The 14,865-nt window shown below is 40.4% G+C and overlaps 1 protein-coding gene across 32 annotated transcripts in view; it reads right to left on the bottom strand.

The window, feature by feature from the left end:
- LOC135207952 (calcium-activated potassium channel slowpoke-like) overlaps positions 1-14,865 on the bottom strand; it is a 488,829-nt gene that overhangs the window by 19,882 nt on the left and 454,082 nt on the right. For 24 of the 32 annotated variants that reach the window (XM_064239971.1, XM_064239943.1, XM_064239947.1 and 21 more), the window contains 6 exons: positions 14,050-14,106; positions 11,846-12,017; positions 11,073-11,297; positions 10,752-10,935; positions 10,223-10,458; positions 977-1,089 (listed from right to left, as the gene is read on the bottom strand). In XM_064239971.1, coding sequence (XP_064096041.1) covers positions 977-1,089; positions 10,223-10,458; positions 10,752-10,935; positions 11,073-11,297; positions 11,846-12,017; positions 14,050-14,106 — 987 coding nt within the window. The remainder of the gene's footprint in view (positions 1-976; positions 1,090-10,222; positions 10,459-10,751; positions 10,936-11,072; positions 11,298-11,845; positions 12,018-14,049; positions 14,107-14,865) is intronic. The other 8 variants (XM_064239965.1, XM_064239950.1, XM_064239951.1 and 5 more) reach the window with 1 other exon arrangement.

The following is a 14,865-nucleotide window of genomic DNA, read 5'->3' as shown; positions in this document are numbered from 1 at the left end:
ACAGGAAAGTTCATGTACAAAAATAAATTATAAACGTTTTCCAACTTTGTACATAGTGACTTGTATGCTGGAATGAGATTAAAGAAATTTGTAAATATCTTTTTAAATATCTTTAGGTTATCTGAGCTATTACAGCACCAGTATAACATTCCCCACACACTAATGAGATGCACAATGTATGCCCATATTGAACACTGGAAATTTTGACAGAGCCATATGTTACATGCTGTGGTATCGCCATTTTGACTCCACAGTCAAAGCATATGCTTGCAACCATAAAACTCCTTGTCCAAGTACACTGCACTATACTCAAGAAAACTCTTCACTTTATCCCTTCTCTCCCATTCAATAAGAATAGTGAAATCTTTATTCTAACCTGACAGATGTCAAATACCACTAGTTATGCAAAAAATACTTAAGAGAAGAACAAGTAAAGTGTTAGTTCAGAGATGATAAATGCAAGATGTACAATGAATAATCTTCAAAAAAATATATAAATTTTAACAAAGATGGAATGTTAATAAAAGTCAAACAAAAACTAAATAATTCCACTTTGATGTTCCAATATCAACACCAACTTCTATTCTTCCTTTCTCCAATTAATCCACTGATGTCCCAGGTTTTACCACACAGGTTTTGAGAAGAAAGTCCATGAAGAATGGAAAAGTTCCCCAAGGTTTCCTTGCTTACTAATGCAATGAAAAATTTTGCATATTAATTCTATTGACAAAAAAATAAAAGATTTTAGATTAATAACAGAAAAAAATCTACCCATCTCATACTAAAGTTATCTAGAAAATGTGTACACTAGACTCTAATTACCAAAAACTATGTTCCAGTTAAAAATATATGAACTATTAAAAACTCACAGGGATTATCATGGCAGTACACACAGTATTTAAAATGTTATAGGACTTATGCAAAACCAATTACAAAGCCACGAACTAGGGAGTGCAATATGGCACTTGTTTCATACCTGTAACCTCCCCGTAGCCCTGCTCCCTCTGCTAAGATGAGTTCTAACTCAGGCGTTGCTCCTCCAGTTATCAAGGAACGAATGAGTGTTAGAGCGTTCTGGTTGAAATAAGTCTGAAATACAAAATATCAGTACGATTAATTTCAACATTTAATGTTTCCATGCCTCTGGCCTATGTCACACAAGAATACATTAACCCTTAAACGCCGAAGCGGTAAAATAAAAATTGTCTCCCGTGTGCCGGAGGTGTTTCGGAGTGAGCGCGGAAGCGGAAAAATGATATTGTTAAGATACAATAAAGTTTTGTACATACTTACCTGGCAGATATATACTTAGCTATAGACTCCGTCATCCCCGACAGAAATTCGAATTTCGCGGCACACGCTGCAGGTAGGTCAGGTGATCTACCGCCCCTGCCGCTGGGTGGCAGAAATAGGAACGATTACCGTTCTAGAACCAGATTTTCTCTTCCACCTGTCTCCTGAGGGGTTGGGGGGGAGGTTGGGTGGGGCCATCAATCGTATATATCTGCCAGGTAAGTATGTACAAAACTTTATTGTATCTTAACAATATCATTTTTTTTGTACATGGAACTTACCCAGCAAGATATATACTTAGCTGATTGCACCCTTGGTGGTGGGGGAAAAAGAGACAACTATTTACTGAATAGACAGGTAAACAACATACGTTGTAGGTAATAAATAAATAAAACCTTGGTTCCTACTTGATCAGGCGGAAGACTCCATGGCTAATGCCTAGGAATCTGCTTCGCCTCAAGAGCCTCAGCGAGGATGTGACCTATGGCTAAGAGTTCTTGTGGGTCTGTCGATGGGGTCTTATCCATTTACTCGACAGAGCCTCTTACATGACAATATGCCTATGCCTAGTGGCATAATTAAGGAGCACAACACCGATCCCGATCACCTGATCCTAACACGAGGGTTAGTGCTTAAGTTGAAAAGAGTTATCTACAAACTCCTTTCAAACAACCCAAAGAAAAAACACAACGTTAAATAAAATTTAACTCACTAGTTAAGGATCAGTATCTGCTCCTATCCCAGCAATGTATCCGCAGACACGTATCAACCAAGAGGAGAAGGATCCCTCGAAGGTTATCTTGACATCCTTCGGATAATGGGAAGTCAACACCCAGAGTTACATCTCCCGTATGTGACAGCTAATATGTCCTTATGACATATTGTTAGGGAAAGAACAAGAATTCGGAAAAGCTCGCACTTCATGCGCTTTTAATTCTCAGCTGTTTGAAGGAATCATCAATGCACTTATCAAGTGCTTAGGAGATCACAATGTCTCAAAGAAGGCCAGGGCGTTCTTTGATATAGATCTCTTCTGGGTGAAGCCTGGAGCCTGGCTAGCGCTTCGTGCCTGGCAGGCGCCTAGCGCCTGTCTAGCGCCTCGCGCCTGGGCTGGAGCCTTGCGCCTGAATGGCGCCTAGAGCCTGGCTGGAGCCTCGCGCCTGGATGGCGCCTTGCCTGGCTGGCGCCTCGCGCCTGGCTGGTGCCTGATTGGGCTCCTCCTTCCTGGCTAGCGCCTCGCGCCTGGCTGGAGCCTTGCGTCTGGCTGGTGCCTTGCGCCTGGAAGGCACCTGGAGCCTGGCAGAAGACTTCATGATTACTGTCTATGAGTCTGCATGCCTCAAGAGTTTCAGCGAGGTAGGGACCTATGACTGACAAACCCTTCTGGATCATGTCAATGGGGGCTAGCCCGCTTACACGACAGAGCCTTCTCGGATCGTGCCAATGGGGGCTGACCCACTTACATGGCAGAGCCTTACCTGTATCATATCAATGGGGACTAGCCCTCTTACATGACAGAGCTTTAGGTTTCTCTTTTACTGGAAGGAGCCTTGCGCCTGGATGGATCCTCAATCCTGACTGGAGCCTAGCCTTGAAGGAGCCTGGCAGGATGGAGCCTGGCTGGCTCCTAGAGCCTGGCTGGCTCCTAGAGCCTGGCTGGCTCCTAGAGCCTGGCTGGCTCCTAGAGCCTGGCTGGCTCTTAGAGCCTGGCTGGCTCTAGGAGCCAGCCAGGCTCTAGAAGCCAGCCAGGCTCCATCCAGGTGCCAGGCTCCTTCAAGGCTAGGCTCCTAGAGCCTGGCTGGCTCCTAGAGCCTGGCTGGCGCCTCGCGCCTGGCTTGGCTCCTCCACACTTGCTGGAGCTTCGAGCTTGGAAGTCTCTCTAGGCTGTCTGGCGATGTCCACATCGGACACTCTTATATCTGTCCGATTTGTTCGCCTCTGGCGCATTTGCAGGTTGGAGGCCCGCTCCTTCTCAGTATCCGACCATGACAGAGTTCCTTGGAACTGTCCGCCTCTGGCGTTTTTTCGCCTGTATTGTCATTTGCGCTTGGCTGCCGCTACATTGTCCGAGAGTCCTGAACAAACACATAGTTTATCAGGAGACTGGAGAAGGGTGGAAGAAATTCTTCCCCTTTGAGCTTTTGGGGGCCCTGGCAAGGGGAGGTGATTTTAGTCAGCTACACCCAGTAGACGACAGGATATCTAACAATACGAGAGAGAATAGTCTTCCTCCGAGGAGGATCCTTCGTGAAACACTTCTTTGCTAACGAGATCTCTTCTTACATGTGATGAGGTTCCTCGTTGCAGAATCTTCCCTATCCTTGCCGAAGGAAGGGAAGGAGTCTGGAAGTCAGGAGACTGAGCTGAAATTGGGCGGAACCCTGATTTCTAGCTCTTATTGAATCCTTCTGAATACCTTCTGGGAAGCATTTTGAGCCTCATCGCACCCCGAAGACTCTGTAGGCAAACGTTAAAGACCCTCTCTTTTCTTCTGTAGATGAAAATGTAAGTACCCTGCCTGGGCAAACGAAAAAACTTCTATCTTTTTGCCAGACATACTATGCTGGCAAGAACCCATTGCCGAGTCTCCATTGAATCTGATGCGAGATTCCAATGCACAAAAAATTCACTTGTCTTCTTGGTCGTTTAGGGCTAAGAGAAACAAAGAATTCCTTCATAAACTTCCTCAAAGAAGTTTGATGAGCAGCAGTTCCATTTTGTCGGAACACGGAATCTGTGGCCACAAAAAAGATCCCATTCGAAGTACATGATATCCTACTCTTGTCGTATTGCGGTATCGTATAAGATCCCGAAGATCTTAATCCTCTGTTATCTCTAATTCCCCTTGTAGAGACAGAGTATAGCCTTTTACTGCGTTCTTTGATAGCAGATATATACATAGGTGATTCTTCCCTCTGAAAGTGAAAAAAAAAACCGACCTCGCTATGTGGTTCACAGAGGTATCGGAAGAGGACAGTTTTCCTCATTCCCATCTAGCCCGATCTGCAGCAATTCTATGTCTTAGCCATGACTATTGTCATTTACCTTGAAAAAACCTCTCATTCATGTCCACTTCTGGTCAGTCTGCACGCGGACAGACTCAGAGTGGAGAGGTTTATAGGTATATTTATAATAGATTCTGATAGAATATCCAGATACTCTTGGAAAAGCCTTACGAAACATGCTGGTGAGAAAACGTGACTTCTGTGAAACCTCCACCTCTCTAAGGCCAAAATGAGGCATACATCCTCTCTTCCTTTGACGCCCATTTATCTTAATATCTGTTAAGAATTTATAACTAGGGGGAAAAAGACTAAAGTTTATTCCCCTTCTTTAAATTTAAAGATGTCTTATATTGCTACCTTTCTTGGTTCGAGGAAAAAGAAGCAGTCTAAAGGAAGCCTGTTCGTCTTCTACCTTACAAAGAGATCTATGAAGAAGACTTTCCGTAGGTTCTCACAACTCTTTTCAATAAATGTTAGACATACGTTAACAGTTATCATCTTCGATCGAGAAGGTTCTCACGGACATGCAAAAATCTTGCATCGAACTCTTAAGGATCGTTACGTTCCGTGTCTGTTCCTAAATAGGTTCTCTTTTGTTAACGCGAACAGGAGCGAAAAAAAGAGATTCTCGATGCTCTTTGCGATATGAGAGAGTCGTGGAATTGGCCTAAGTTGATTAAAATAAATCATTTCATCATTCCTTGTAAGGTGGGACCCCTTTTCGATTAATTGGGTAACGAAATCAGGAACGAATCTTGCCGTTACCGAGCCTGCTGTCCGAGAGGCTACTGGACTCTTAGGTTAATAACTCGCTAAAACGAGAAAATATCTTGGATGGTGCTTCTGGCGCAATTTGCGCCAGGCTGGCGCTCCTTCTAGTTCTTTTTAGGTTATGTGCCATAACATCTATGCCTTTATGGTACCCGACATCCTTCACATGTTAATTCCGTTCTCAGTGGGAAAAAGCTTTTATATACGTAGTATAGTCCATTCAGGGAAACAACTTCTGCCACTAAGAGAATGTTTCCCATCCGACTCACCCAACTTCTCTTGAGCAATATCCGATTCTAAAAAGGTTGTGCGCGTTTCTCGAAAGGATGAGAGAATTATATATATCGCGCTCTGCCGTATTAGAATCCTTTATAATACTGTCCACATTGTGGAAACAGCATTAATCTAGGAAACCTTTGTAAGGATACTAGGAATTCTGTAGTTAACCTCGGTATGTGCATAAGACTTGACCATACCGTAGTCTTAAAGTGAATTCTCTACTACATTCATCTTCTCACTAAGCATGTACTCTAATAGCCATGCTTCGTAAGCATGAGAGCAGGTTATACAATATAGAGTTCCGCTGCGTTAGAATCCTTTAAAATGTTACCTACGGTAAACAGCATTGAAATGTTGTAATATCTTTCTTATTGAAAGCTTCTAGCAAAAGGCAGACAATATTTTATTATGTTTGCTTAACTATCCCCTCAATCCGAGGCTAAAACCACGATTGTAGGGGAGAGACACGGTTAGTCATTCCATCCCGCAGGAGAGAGACATGTAACCGACCACTCATGACCGACACCTACATGATACTGCGTTGGTGTCTAAGCGATTAGCGATAGCAGTCTCGTTAGCCGACTGGCCTTACTCTTCCAGAGTTGCCAGCTATCGAACTTCAGGAAGTTCTTATAATGCATATCTAAGCGAAACAAGACTTCGATAAATCTAGAAGCTAAGTAGGTGTTGTCTTAACAATCCCTTTAAGCATAGTCCTTCCTAGGAAATTCTTGGAAGGATACTGGTAATTGAGTTGCTCGGCAAAGAAGTAACTACGGTATGTGCTTATGATTTGCCGTATCGTATTCTCATACAGCAGATACTCTACTACCTTCTTCCTGCCGAGGCAGATAGAGAAAGGAAAAATTTTTTACTATCTTCGTTCTTTTCGTTAATAGAACGATAGAAAGAGTATATATTTCTCCTTAAGAAAGGAAGTTAATCCAGGAACTCTTTAAATCTTCGTGATTTCCTCATAAATCGTGGAAGAAACAGAATTCCTGTTCATCTGTAGGGTTTACGGAAGGAAGTAGATATTTCCTATCCGCCATCATACCCAAACGTCGATGAGCTTCTTATAAGAAAACTCCCAAAGCTCTTGCCTCTTCATAACGAGGGAAGAGCATGAATGAAGGAGAGAGTCCTCTGAATAATGAAAAAAAATGGCTTCTCTTAGTATCAGAATCCTTCTGGCAAAAGCGACGGCCCGACCTGTGCGACATCTTGCACCTTTGCCAGGGGAAAGTTGCTCAAGTTGAAAACTCAAAGAGGAGCCTCGCGACTGACCTCTCTCTCATAAGAAGATTAGGAATATTCTGGCGCCTGGCTCCTTGCACCTAGCGCCTGGAATGTTCCGCACGCTAGAAAGGAGACTCGCTCCTGGAACGTTCCGCTTGCGTGGAAGGTCCCGTGCGCCCTGATAGTTCCGAGCGCCTACTAGACCCCTTTTAGAAAGAGCCTCTTGCTCGGAAACATTCAATGGAAGATCGTTCTGATTGCCACTCTATTATAAGGCTCCTTGCTCTAGCCGTCTGTTTTTCTGGCGCAATTTGCGCCAGGCTGGCGCTTCGTCTCTTTGAAGGCGCCTTGCGCCAAGAAAAATTTTCTAGAACGCGGCTCGCGTTTGGTTGTAGGAACGCGGCTCGCGCTAGTCTGTCAGCTGGAACGCGCCTGGCTGCTGGCTATTGGAACGTAGCTCACGCTAGCTTGCTGGAACGCGGCTTCCTGGCAGCGGCTGGCTCTTGCTCAGTGTTCTCTTAGCTCTCAGAGAACGCGCTAGATCATCGAAACTCCAAACATACATTCTTCGTCTTTTCGGATGTAAGATGAAGAGACGCACTTTTTTAAGGATGCCTTATCAATGGCTATCCTTGGCAGTCTGGGACGTTCTACAGAACCTGCCGAGGGGACGCCTGACCGGTGGGGGTTCTCCTCCCTAACCTTCCTGCGGCTGTCGACTTTCCTCCTCCACTGGGTCTGGGAGTTTGGAAGAGGTCTAGGCCTGGAAGCGCTACGGAGCCGATCAGACGCACCCTCCACTGCACTGGGAACACTATATTCACTTCTTACCTTTTTAGAGCTCGCCTTTTGAGCTCCATCCATTTATCTTCAAATTTGCACATATGAATTTGTAGATTCTGTGGAGTAAGAAGGTGATGAGGATGCAACAACTACTAGAATTTGTCAATACTCTAACTGCTCGTTAGAACGAGAGCTCTTAAAGCTTCTAAAGGAAGCGTATCTAGTTATATGCTTTCTGACTTCCTAAAGTAGAAAGTTAGATCTTATATTTCCTTCATCAAGTTCTAACACTTATACACGTATTAGTGAAAAAAAAAACATCAATATTTCCCTTATTGCAAAATATATGAGTGTCTACCGAAAAATTCGGTAGTTTCACGTAATATATTCTTCAAAATTTCGAAGCCAAATTCATTAAAAAGTTAATAAAAGCGTATGCCAAACCAAAGAGACCCAGTACTTTTCCCTGCAAAAGACCGCCCAGAAGGTCGATGGCGATGAAAAAACGAAAATCAAGTCAGGAGGTAGCAACAACGTATGTTGACACTACCGCGACAGAGAAAATCTGGTTCTAGAACGGTAATCGTTCCTATTCCTGCCACCCAGCGGCAGCGGCGGTAGATCACCTGACCTACCTGCAGCGTGTGCCGCGAAATTCGAATTTCTGTCGGGGACGACGGAGTCTATAGCTAAGTATATATCTGCTGGGTAAGTTCCATGTACAAAAAATATTTTTTTCAAAAAATCACAGAGCGCTTAGTTTTCAAGATTAAGAGTTCATTTTTGGCTCCTTTTTTTGTCATTGGCTGAAGTTTAGTATGCAGCCATCAGCAATGAAAAATAATTATCATTATCATATATAAATAATGCGATATATGATAGCGCAAAAACGAAATTTCATATATAATTGTATTCAAATCGCGCTGTGCGCAAAACGGTTAAAGGTAACAAGTTACTTTTTTTCTGTTGTATTATACACTAAATTGCAATCATTTTGGTATATAACACATTGTAAAACGATAAAAGCATCACAGAGAATATATTATCACAAAATATTGCATGAATTCGTAACGCACGGACGTAAACAAATATTTTTTTTCCAAAATTCACCATAAATCTAAATATTGTCCAAGAGACTTCCAATTTCTTTCAAAATGAAGAAAAATGATTGAATATTACTATACTGTAAGAGTATTAGCTTACAATTGCAGTTTTCGACCATATCTGACGAGTTAAAGTTGACCGAATGTCAAGTTTTTTATATATATTTTTTATATGCAATTATTTCAAAAATTAGAAAAGCTACAACCTTCAAATATTTTTCGTTTTATTCTACATGAAATTGCGCACATTTTCATATATAAAACTCTATGAAATGCCTAATATGAAACGGAGCAAATATTCCGAGAATGGGACGTACGCATTTCGGAGATTTGTGGCGGAGAATCCGCACGTGGAGGGAAGGAAAGTTTTTTTTTTAAAATTCACCATAAATATAAATATTGTGTTAGAGACTTCGAATTTGTTTCAAGATGAAGATAAATGACTGAATATTACTAGACTGTAAGAGTTTTAGCTTACAATTGCGTTTTTCGACCATTTCGGTAGAGTCAAAATTGACCGAACGTGGTTTTTTTTCTATTTATCGTGATTTATATGCAAATATTTCAAAAATGAGAAAAGCTACAACCTTCAATTATTTTTAGTTGTATTCTACATAAAATTTTGCATATTTTCATATATAAAACTTTATGTAACGGCTAATTTAAAATGGTGCAAACATTACCACAATCGCACGTATGATTTTTTCGGAAGAGTTACCGCGCGGACGTAAAGAAAAGGTTATTTTTTTCATAAATTCACCATAAATCGAAATATTGTGCTAGAGACTTCCAATTTGTTGCAAAATGAAGGTAAATGATTGAATATTACTAGAAAATAAGCGTTTTAGCTTACAATTGCGTTTTTCGACCATTTCGGTAGAGTCAAAGTTGACCAAAGGTTGAAAATTTGTCACTTATCATTTTTTATATGAAAATATATTTCAAAATTGATAAGAGCTACAATCATGGGTTGTTTTTAGTTGTATTATGCATGAAATTGCGCACATTTCCATATATAAAACTTTATGTAACGGCTAACTTTAAAATGGTGCAAACATTACCACAATCGCATGTATGATTTTTTTCGGAAGAGTTACCGCGCAGACGTAAGGAAAAAGTTTTTTCATAAATTCACCATAAATCGAAATATTGTGCTAGAGACTTCCAATTAGTTGCAAAATTAAGTTAAATGATTGAATATTACTAAAATATAAGAGTTTTAGCTTACAATTGCGTTTTTCGACCATTTCGGTAGAGTCAAAGTTGACCGAAGGTTGAAATTTTCGCACTTATCGTTATTTATATGAAAATATCTCAAAACTGATAAAAGCTACAATCATGAGTATTTTTTGCTATATTCTACATAAACATGCGCACATTTTCATTTATAATACTGCATGTAACGGCCAATTTAAAATGGTACAAAAATTATGTCAAAGTGACGAAATAATTTCCGAGATGTGTCACAGATACTTTTTAGTGTGGCAAGAAAGAAATTCGCGCTTGCGCGCCTGCGTAACGATTGTAAACAAAACAACACCTTGATCCGTGAACTCCCAGCATCCCCCAAGGCACGTGATTCAAGAGTTTTCGGCTGGTAGGCCTAAAAGTATTTTTCCGCGAATTTTTTAAAAAACTTTTGTATGTCGAAAGGGTTAACCAGTGGTTGCGTGTTACAGTTTTTAATTATATCAGACTTGATGGTAATGAACATTCATAAATTAGGTGGCGACCCAACACTTTGCTTACCGTAGACATGAGAGAATCGAGGACAGAAACAGCAAAGGCAGTGCCACAGGCAAAAGGCTGAGTTAGGTAGAGTTCAGTATCTGGGTCATCGTCATCATCCTGATCAAGGAACTGCACGTTGCTATCGTTGATGAGTTCCGTGATCATAGGCACATTAGCCCCATAGACAGATCCACGTCGTTGGAGGACTATGGGAGAACCCAGTGGACTCAGCGTGTCACCACCTCCACTGGGATCTGTTAAAAACATATTATTTTAGTTATTATCCAAAGATGTTATGGTTAACTCAACTTATACTTTAAGTCATGTAAAGATGCAAAAAATATATATAGATTATATTTTATGTAACAGGAAAAAAGCATCACGTTTTACTAACAACTCATTCCTTCAATAATTTCCATCTTAAAAAGTCTTAAAAAAAAAAAAATTCTGCAAGAGGGATTTTCTGCAGCATAACAAAATAACACGCACAACCCATCACAATGGTAGCCGTTAAAATTGTACACATGTATAAGCTCACTGAACTCACTTTGGTTTAGAACACCGATGGTATCGTCGAAAGTCATAGCTTTGATGTTTAAAGAGGCAAGGATAGCTTCCTTATCAGCTAGCGTTGGATCATCATTGCTGGGTACCTTAGCACTTAGTATGACGCACATGTCGCAAAGATTAACATTCACAGCCCTTAAATCTGCACGACTCAGCGGTGATCCCTGTGAAAGATGAAATTTTATGTAAATGGGCACTAGGCAAAATCCTCATGCTGAAATCACATTAACAATTTAACATTTTACATTTATACAGTGAAAATATATCATTACAAGTTCATTTTGAAGAAAAAACTTCTTACATTTAGCACAGATATCTTTGGGAGATTCTGGAGCATCTTCCATTCTCTTCTAATATAATCTACTGATCCCACTATGACCACATGCTTGAGCTCATGGTAGTGGAAATTGGAGGCTCGGAGAGGCATCACCAGATTGCGAAGCCCTATTAGCGGAGAATCTGGATCTGCGAAGAGGCACACTACAACATGACCATTTAACACAGTCATTGCCGCTTGGTTACGGTCCTGCGGGAGAAGATTTACAAATTAAGCGTGTCCTCCACTTACAGCGCCACCGACTTCTGGCGATTCAATCTTACTGCGCTAATGGCAAGGATAGGCATCAAGTTAACGGCGATGTAACATCGAGTTATGCACACTCAAGTTACAGCACTGTAAGTGCTGTTAAAGTGCTGATAATGGCAAAAAATCGACTCACAGCAAATACACATCATTCTCATACACATAATTAAAACATGTTTGCTAATGGAGTCAGTAACATGGTCAATTGTCAAGAGAAATGAGGCAGGAATGAAGAAATCTCATCTAATCCACATGAGCTTGACACCAGTACTACTATAATTGTTATTATTATTATTTTACTGTAATTTAATGAGACAGCTTCATCCCATTTCAAGACACTCCTCTAATAAATTGTAACTCTACATATTTAAAACATAGACACTTAACTGAAAAAGTTGTAGATATGGATTAGTGGTCAAAATGAAAAGCATCTGATTAATATTGCTAAATGTGGTAAGTGGAACAAACAGGAATTTCCCAAATTTATTTACCAGTATGCAGTCTTCTAGAGACCTGGCCGGACACCAGTGGAACATCCCCGTGGAATCATACTTCATTTCAGTTTTTTCAAAGTCAAAGTCTTTGGCCTGATCGTCGGCAATTCCTACTGTTAGGCCATTGTTGGTACCACCATTACCACCACCACTGCTTCTGCTTGTGGGCCTGCAAAATTCAGAGAGTGAAAAGGGGTTCTTTCCATGGTATGCTTCAAGATCATATATCTATTAACATTCAAAATTTATAGATAAGAAACTTGACGCAGCCATCTAATCTCAAGTCTTACTGATAAACTACAAAAAATACTGAAGACAGTCCTATTCTACAAAAGTATAAAACTGAAATCATCACAAACTTGTTACCTTCTAACTAATGACAAAAAAATCCCAGAAATATCCTGAAGAGCAAAAGTTCATCTGCAAAGACGCAGTTGCATAACTCGTTCGAGGAATGACCCTAATCGAAGCAAAACATGAAAAAATCAGGTAACAAATTATACGTATTTAAAATTTAAAGTCTGGCAAGTTCAGAACTAATTGCATTCAACAAATCTCAAGCAAGAAATATATCTACTTTTATAAACAAATTTTTCCCCCCGGAAAAGTACCTTTATTTTCTACAATTTACATAAGTGCATATTATTCTCATACAGTCTTCAAGAAGATTGTGATCTAAATGTAACAAGAGAATTGCTTCCTATGCCTCTAAAAGGTTATTCATAAGTAGTACAGTAGTATATAAAGCACAGATATGTCGGTGCTGTGCTATAGTAAACAAGGCTGGTTACACTATTGACATATCTAGTTAACATTGTTGTGACCAAGGTAAATGACCTTGCTTTGGAAGAATTCAAATATTAAACGTTTGGCAAGATTAAATAAAGTACATTAAGAATCAAGATATAATGGCAATTAACATTTTTTTGGAGTTCGCTTCTGTAACTGATTAGAGACTGCCTCATGGTCTGAAGAATCTTTTACCATTTGTCTTAATATAAAAATAACTGTATGTATACTATATTTAAAATAAGTTAACAGATGTTGTAAGCTCCTTTAGGTTTGTTCGATCATTTACCTTATGGTCTGCAACTTCGTATCCACCCCAACACAACCAATAGCAAAACTTCCCATAGGAAATAAAGCAATTATACAATCATGCTCCACTTTACCGTCTTCTGCTCAGAACGAAGAAAATCATTTTTAATAGAAACTGTCAAAACCGTGACAAAGCAACGTGACAATAAAGTACCGGCATTACAAAATTACTCTTTATGAGGTTACTATAACAAATAAGAGGAAACAGAGGGCTATTCTAATGGCAAGGCTTTCATTACAAAGCAGGATTTTGTTTTTACAACACCAACATTATGATGAACTTTAAAGAAAAAAGTACTTGTCACGCTGTATGGTCAGGTCTTATTGATCATAGTGCTCTGTTGCAAGTGAAAAGTCTAAGTCGTGCTTAAAGTAAACACAGCATAACTAAGAATGAAAGAAGAGAACATCTGTCTATTGACTGGACACCATGCTCACTAACAGTGAGAATAGACATACACATAAGAACACAATTATTTTGACTAGGTGTTGGTGCACTTGTGAGGTCTGTGTTCTACATGTTGGGATGGTGGGATTGTGCTGATATGTTTTGTTCATGCAGGGTGTGTGAAATGACCTAGGGTAAGGCTGGGATAGTGCCCTAAGGTGCCATCACGCTGCCATAGCACAATAGGGTACACCTCTGCTTAGGCTTGTTTAAGAAATCAGACTACAACACTAAACTGGCATATAATAATAATAAAAGCTTTAATGATACTGTTCTATCCTTCCTTGCTGGCTACACATATTACTGCACATTCATCAGGGTCACCATATAGTGTGGAATAGCACAGATATATGCAAAAGAATAAAATAGATAATGATCATGGATGGGGTCTGTGACGCAGGTTCCTCCAGCTTCATTTGGTCTATGGGGAGTAAGAGGCCTTATTATGAAGTACAAGGTGGCCTCTGGACACATCGCTGTGCCCTCCCATGCAAAGCCAACTCATTGTGCAAGGCTACCATGGCACTCACACCATGGCTCAGTGCCATCATTCGAGAGAAAAAGAAAACAGACTGTGGAGGAGGATCATGACTTAAACTACAACAGGAAGAGGAGGAGGGAGCGCTACATGGAGACGTGAGGGGAGAGTGCGTACATGAGTTTCTTGACCTCGTAGCTGAGGTGATAGCTGTACGTGTTGTCCTCTGTCAGCCTGCAAGTAACAAGAAGACAGCGTGAGCGGTCAGCCCGTGAGGAGCGCGCGTGGGGACCCATGTGTTGTGTTTTTCACAGACAAAGACAAACAAGAGTGGTTGGCTGGTGGGTGTTGGGCAATGATATGATTTCTCAGAACAAGGTTAGTGAAGGAGTGGTAGAGTGAGTGTGCTGCTGAAAAAGTGTATAAGTGAAGATCCACATAAGCTGCTGCAACAAAATTCAATTAAAACTGGAGAGGGAGAATCTCTAAAGAAGGCAGTTATTTTTGACAGAGTAATGAGTACTGAAGCATTATGAAATACACAAGGTTTAAGTTTCAAACGTTATTCAACAGAATACGTAATATTTTGATCACTATGAGTGGAAATACTGAAATAAAACGTAACTCATAACACAGGTGCTAGTGAAGTGAATCGTATAGAAGGAAATCAAGACGCCAAGATACCAAGACATCATCCTGCGATAATATTTTCTCAAGAAATTAAAGACAAACCCATAGTAGTAACTTATATAAAAAGCATTATGGCTGTCATTCCTGTGCTTAGTTCTGTCACCGACTACAAGCATGTGACCAATACAATGACGCTTCTAGGGTGATGTGTTTACACTGTCAGAATTCTAAGATGGTCAACCTAACACTGGTAGCAAAAAGAAAACAAGATGACAGCTTGCTGTCATCCCTAAAAGGAAGCCTATTTCTGACATATCTTTGCTGTTGTTTGTGACCAAGTTGCTGAAAGTAATTAAACAAAGG

The sequence above is a fragment of the Macrobrachium nipponense genome, chromosome 34, assembly GCF_015104395.2.
Source record: "Macrobrachium nipponense isolate FS-2020 chromosome 34, ASM1510439v2, whole genome shotgun sequence".
Taxonomy (NCBI): Eukaryota; Metazoa; Arthropoda; class Malacostraca; order Decapoda; family Palaemonidae; genus Macrobrachium; species Macrobrachium nipponense.
The sequence above is the reverse complement of the archived record's forward strand: the minus strand, read 5'-3'. Positions and strand labels throughout refer to the sequence as shown.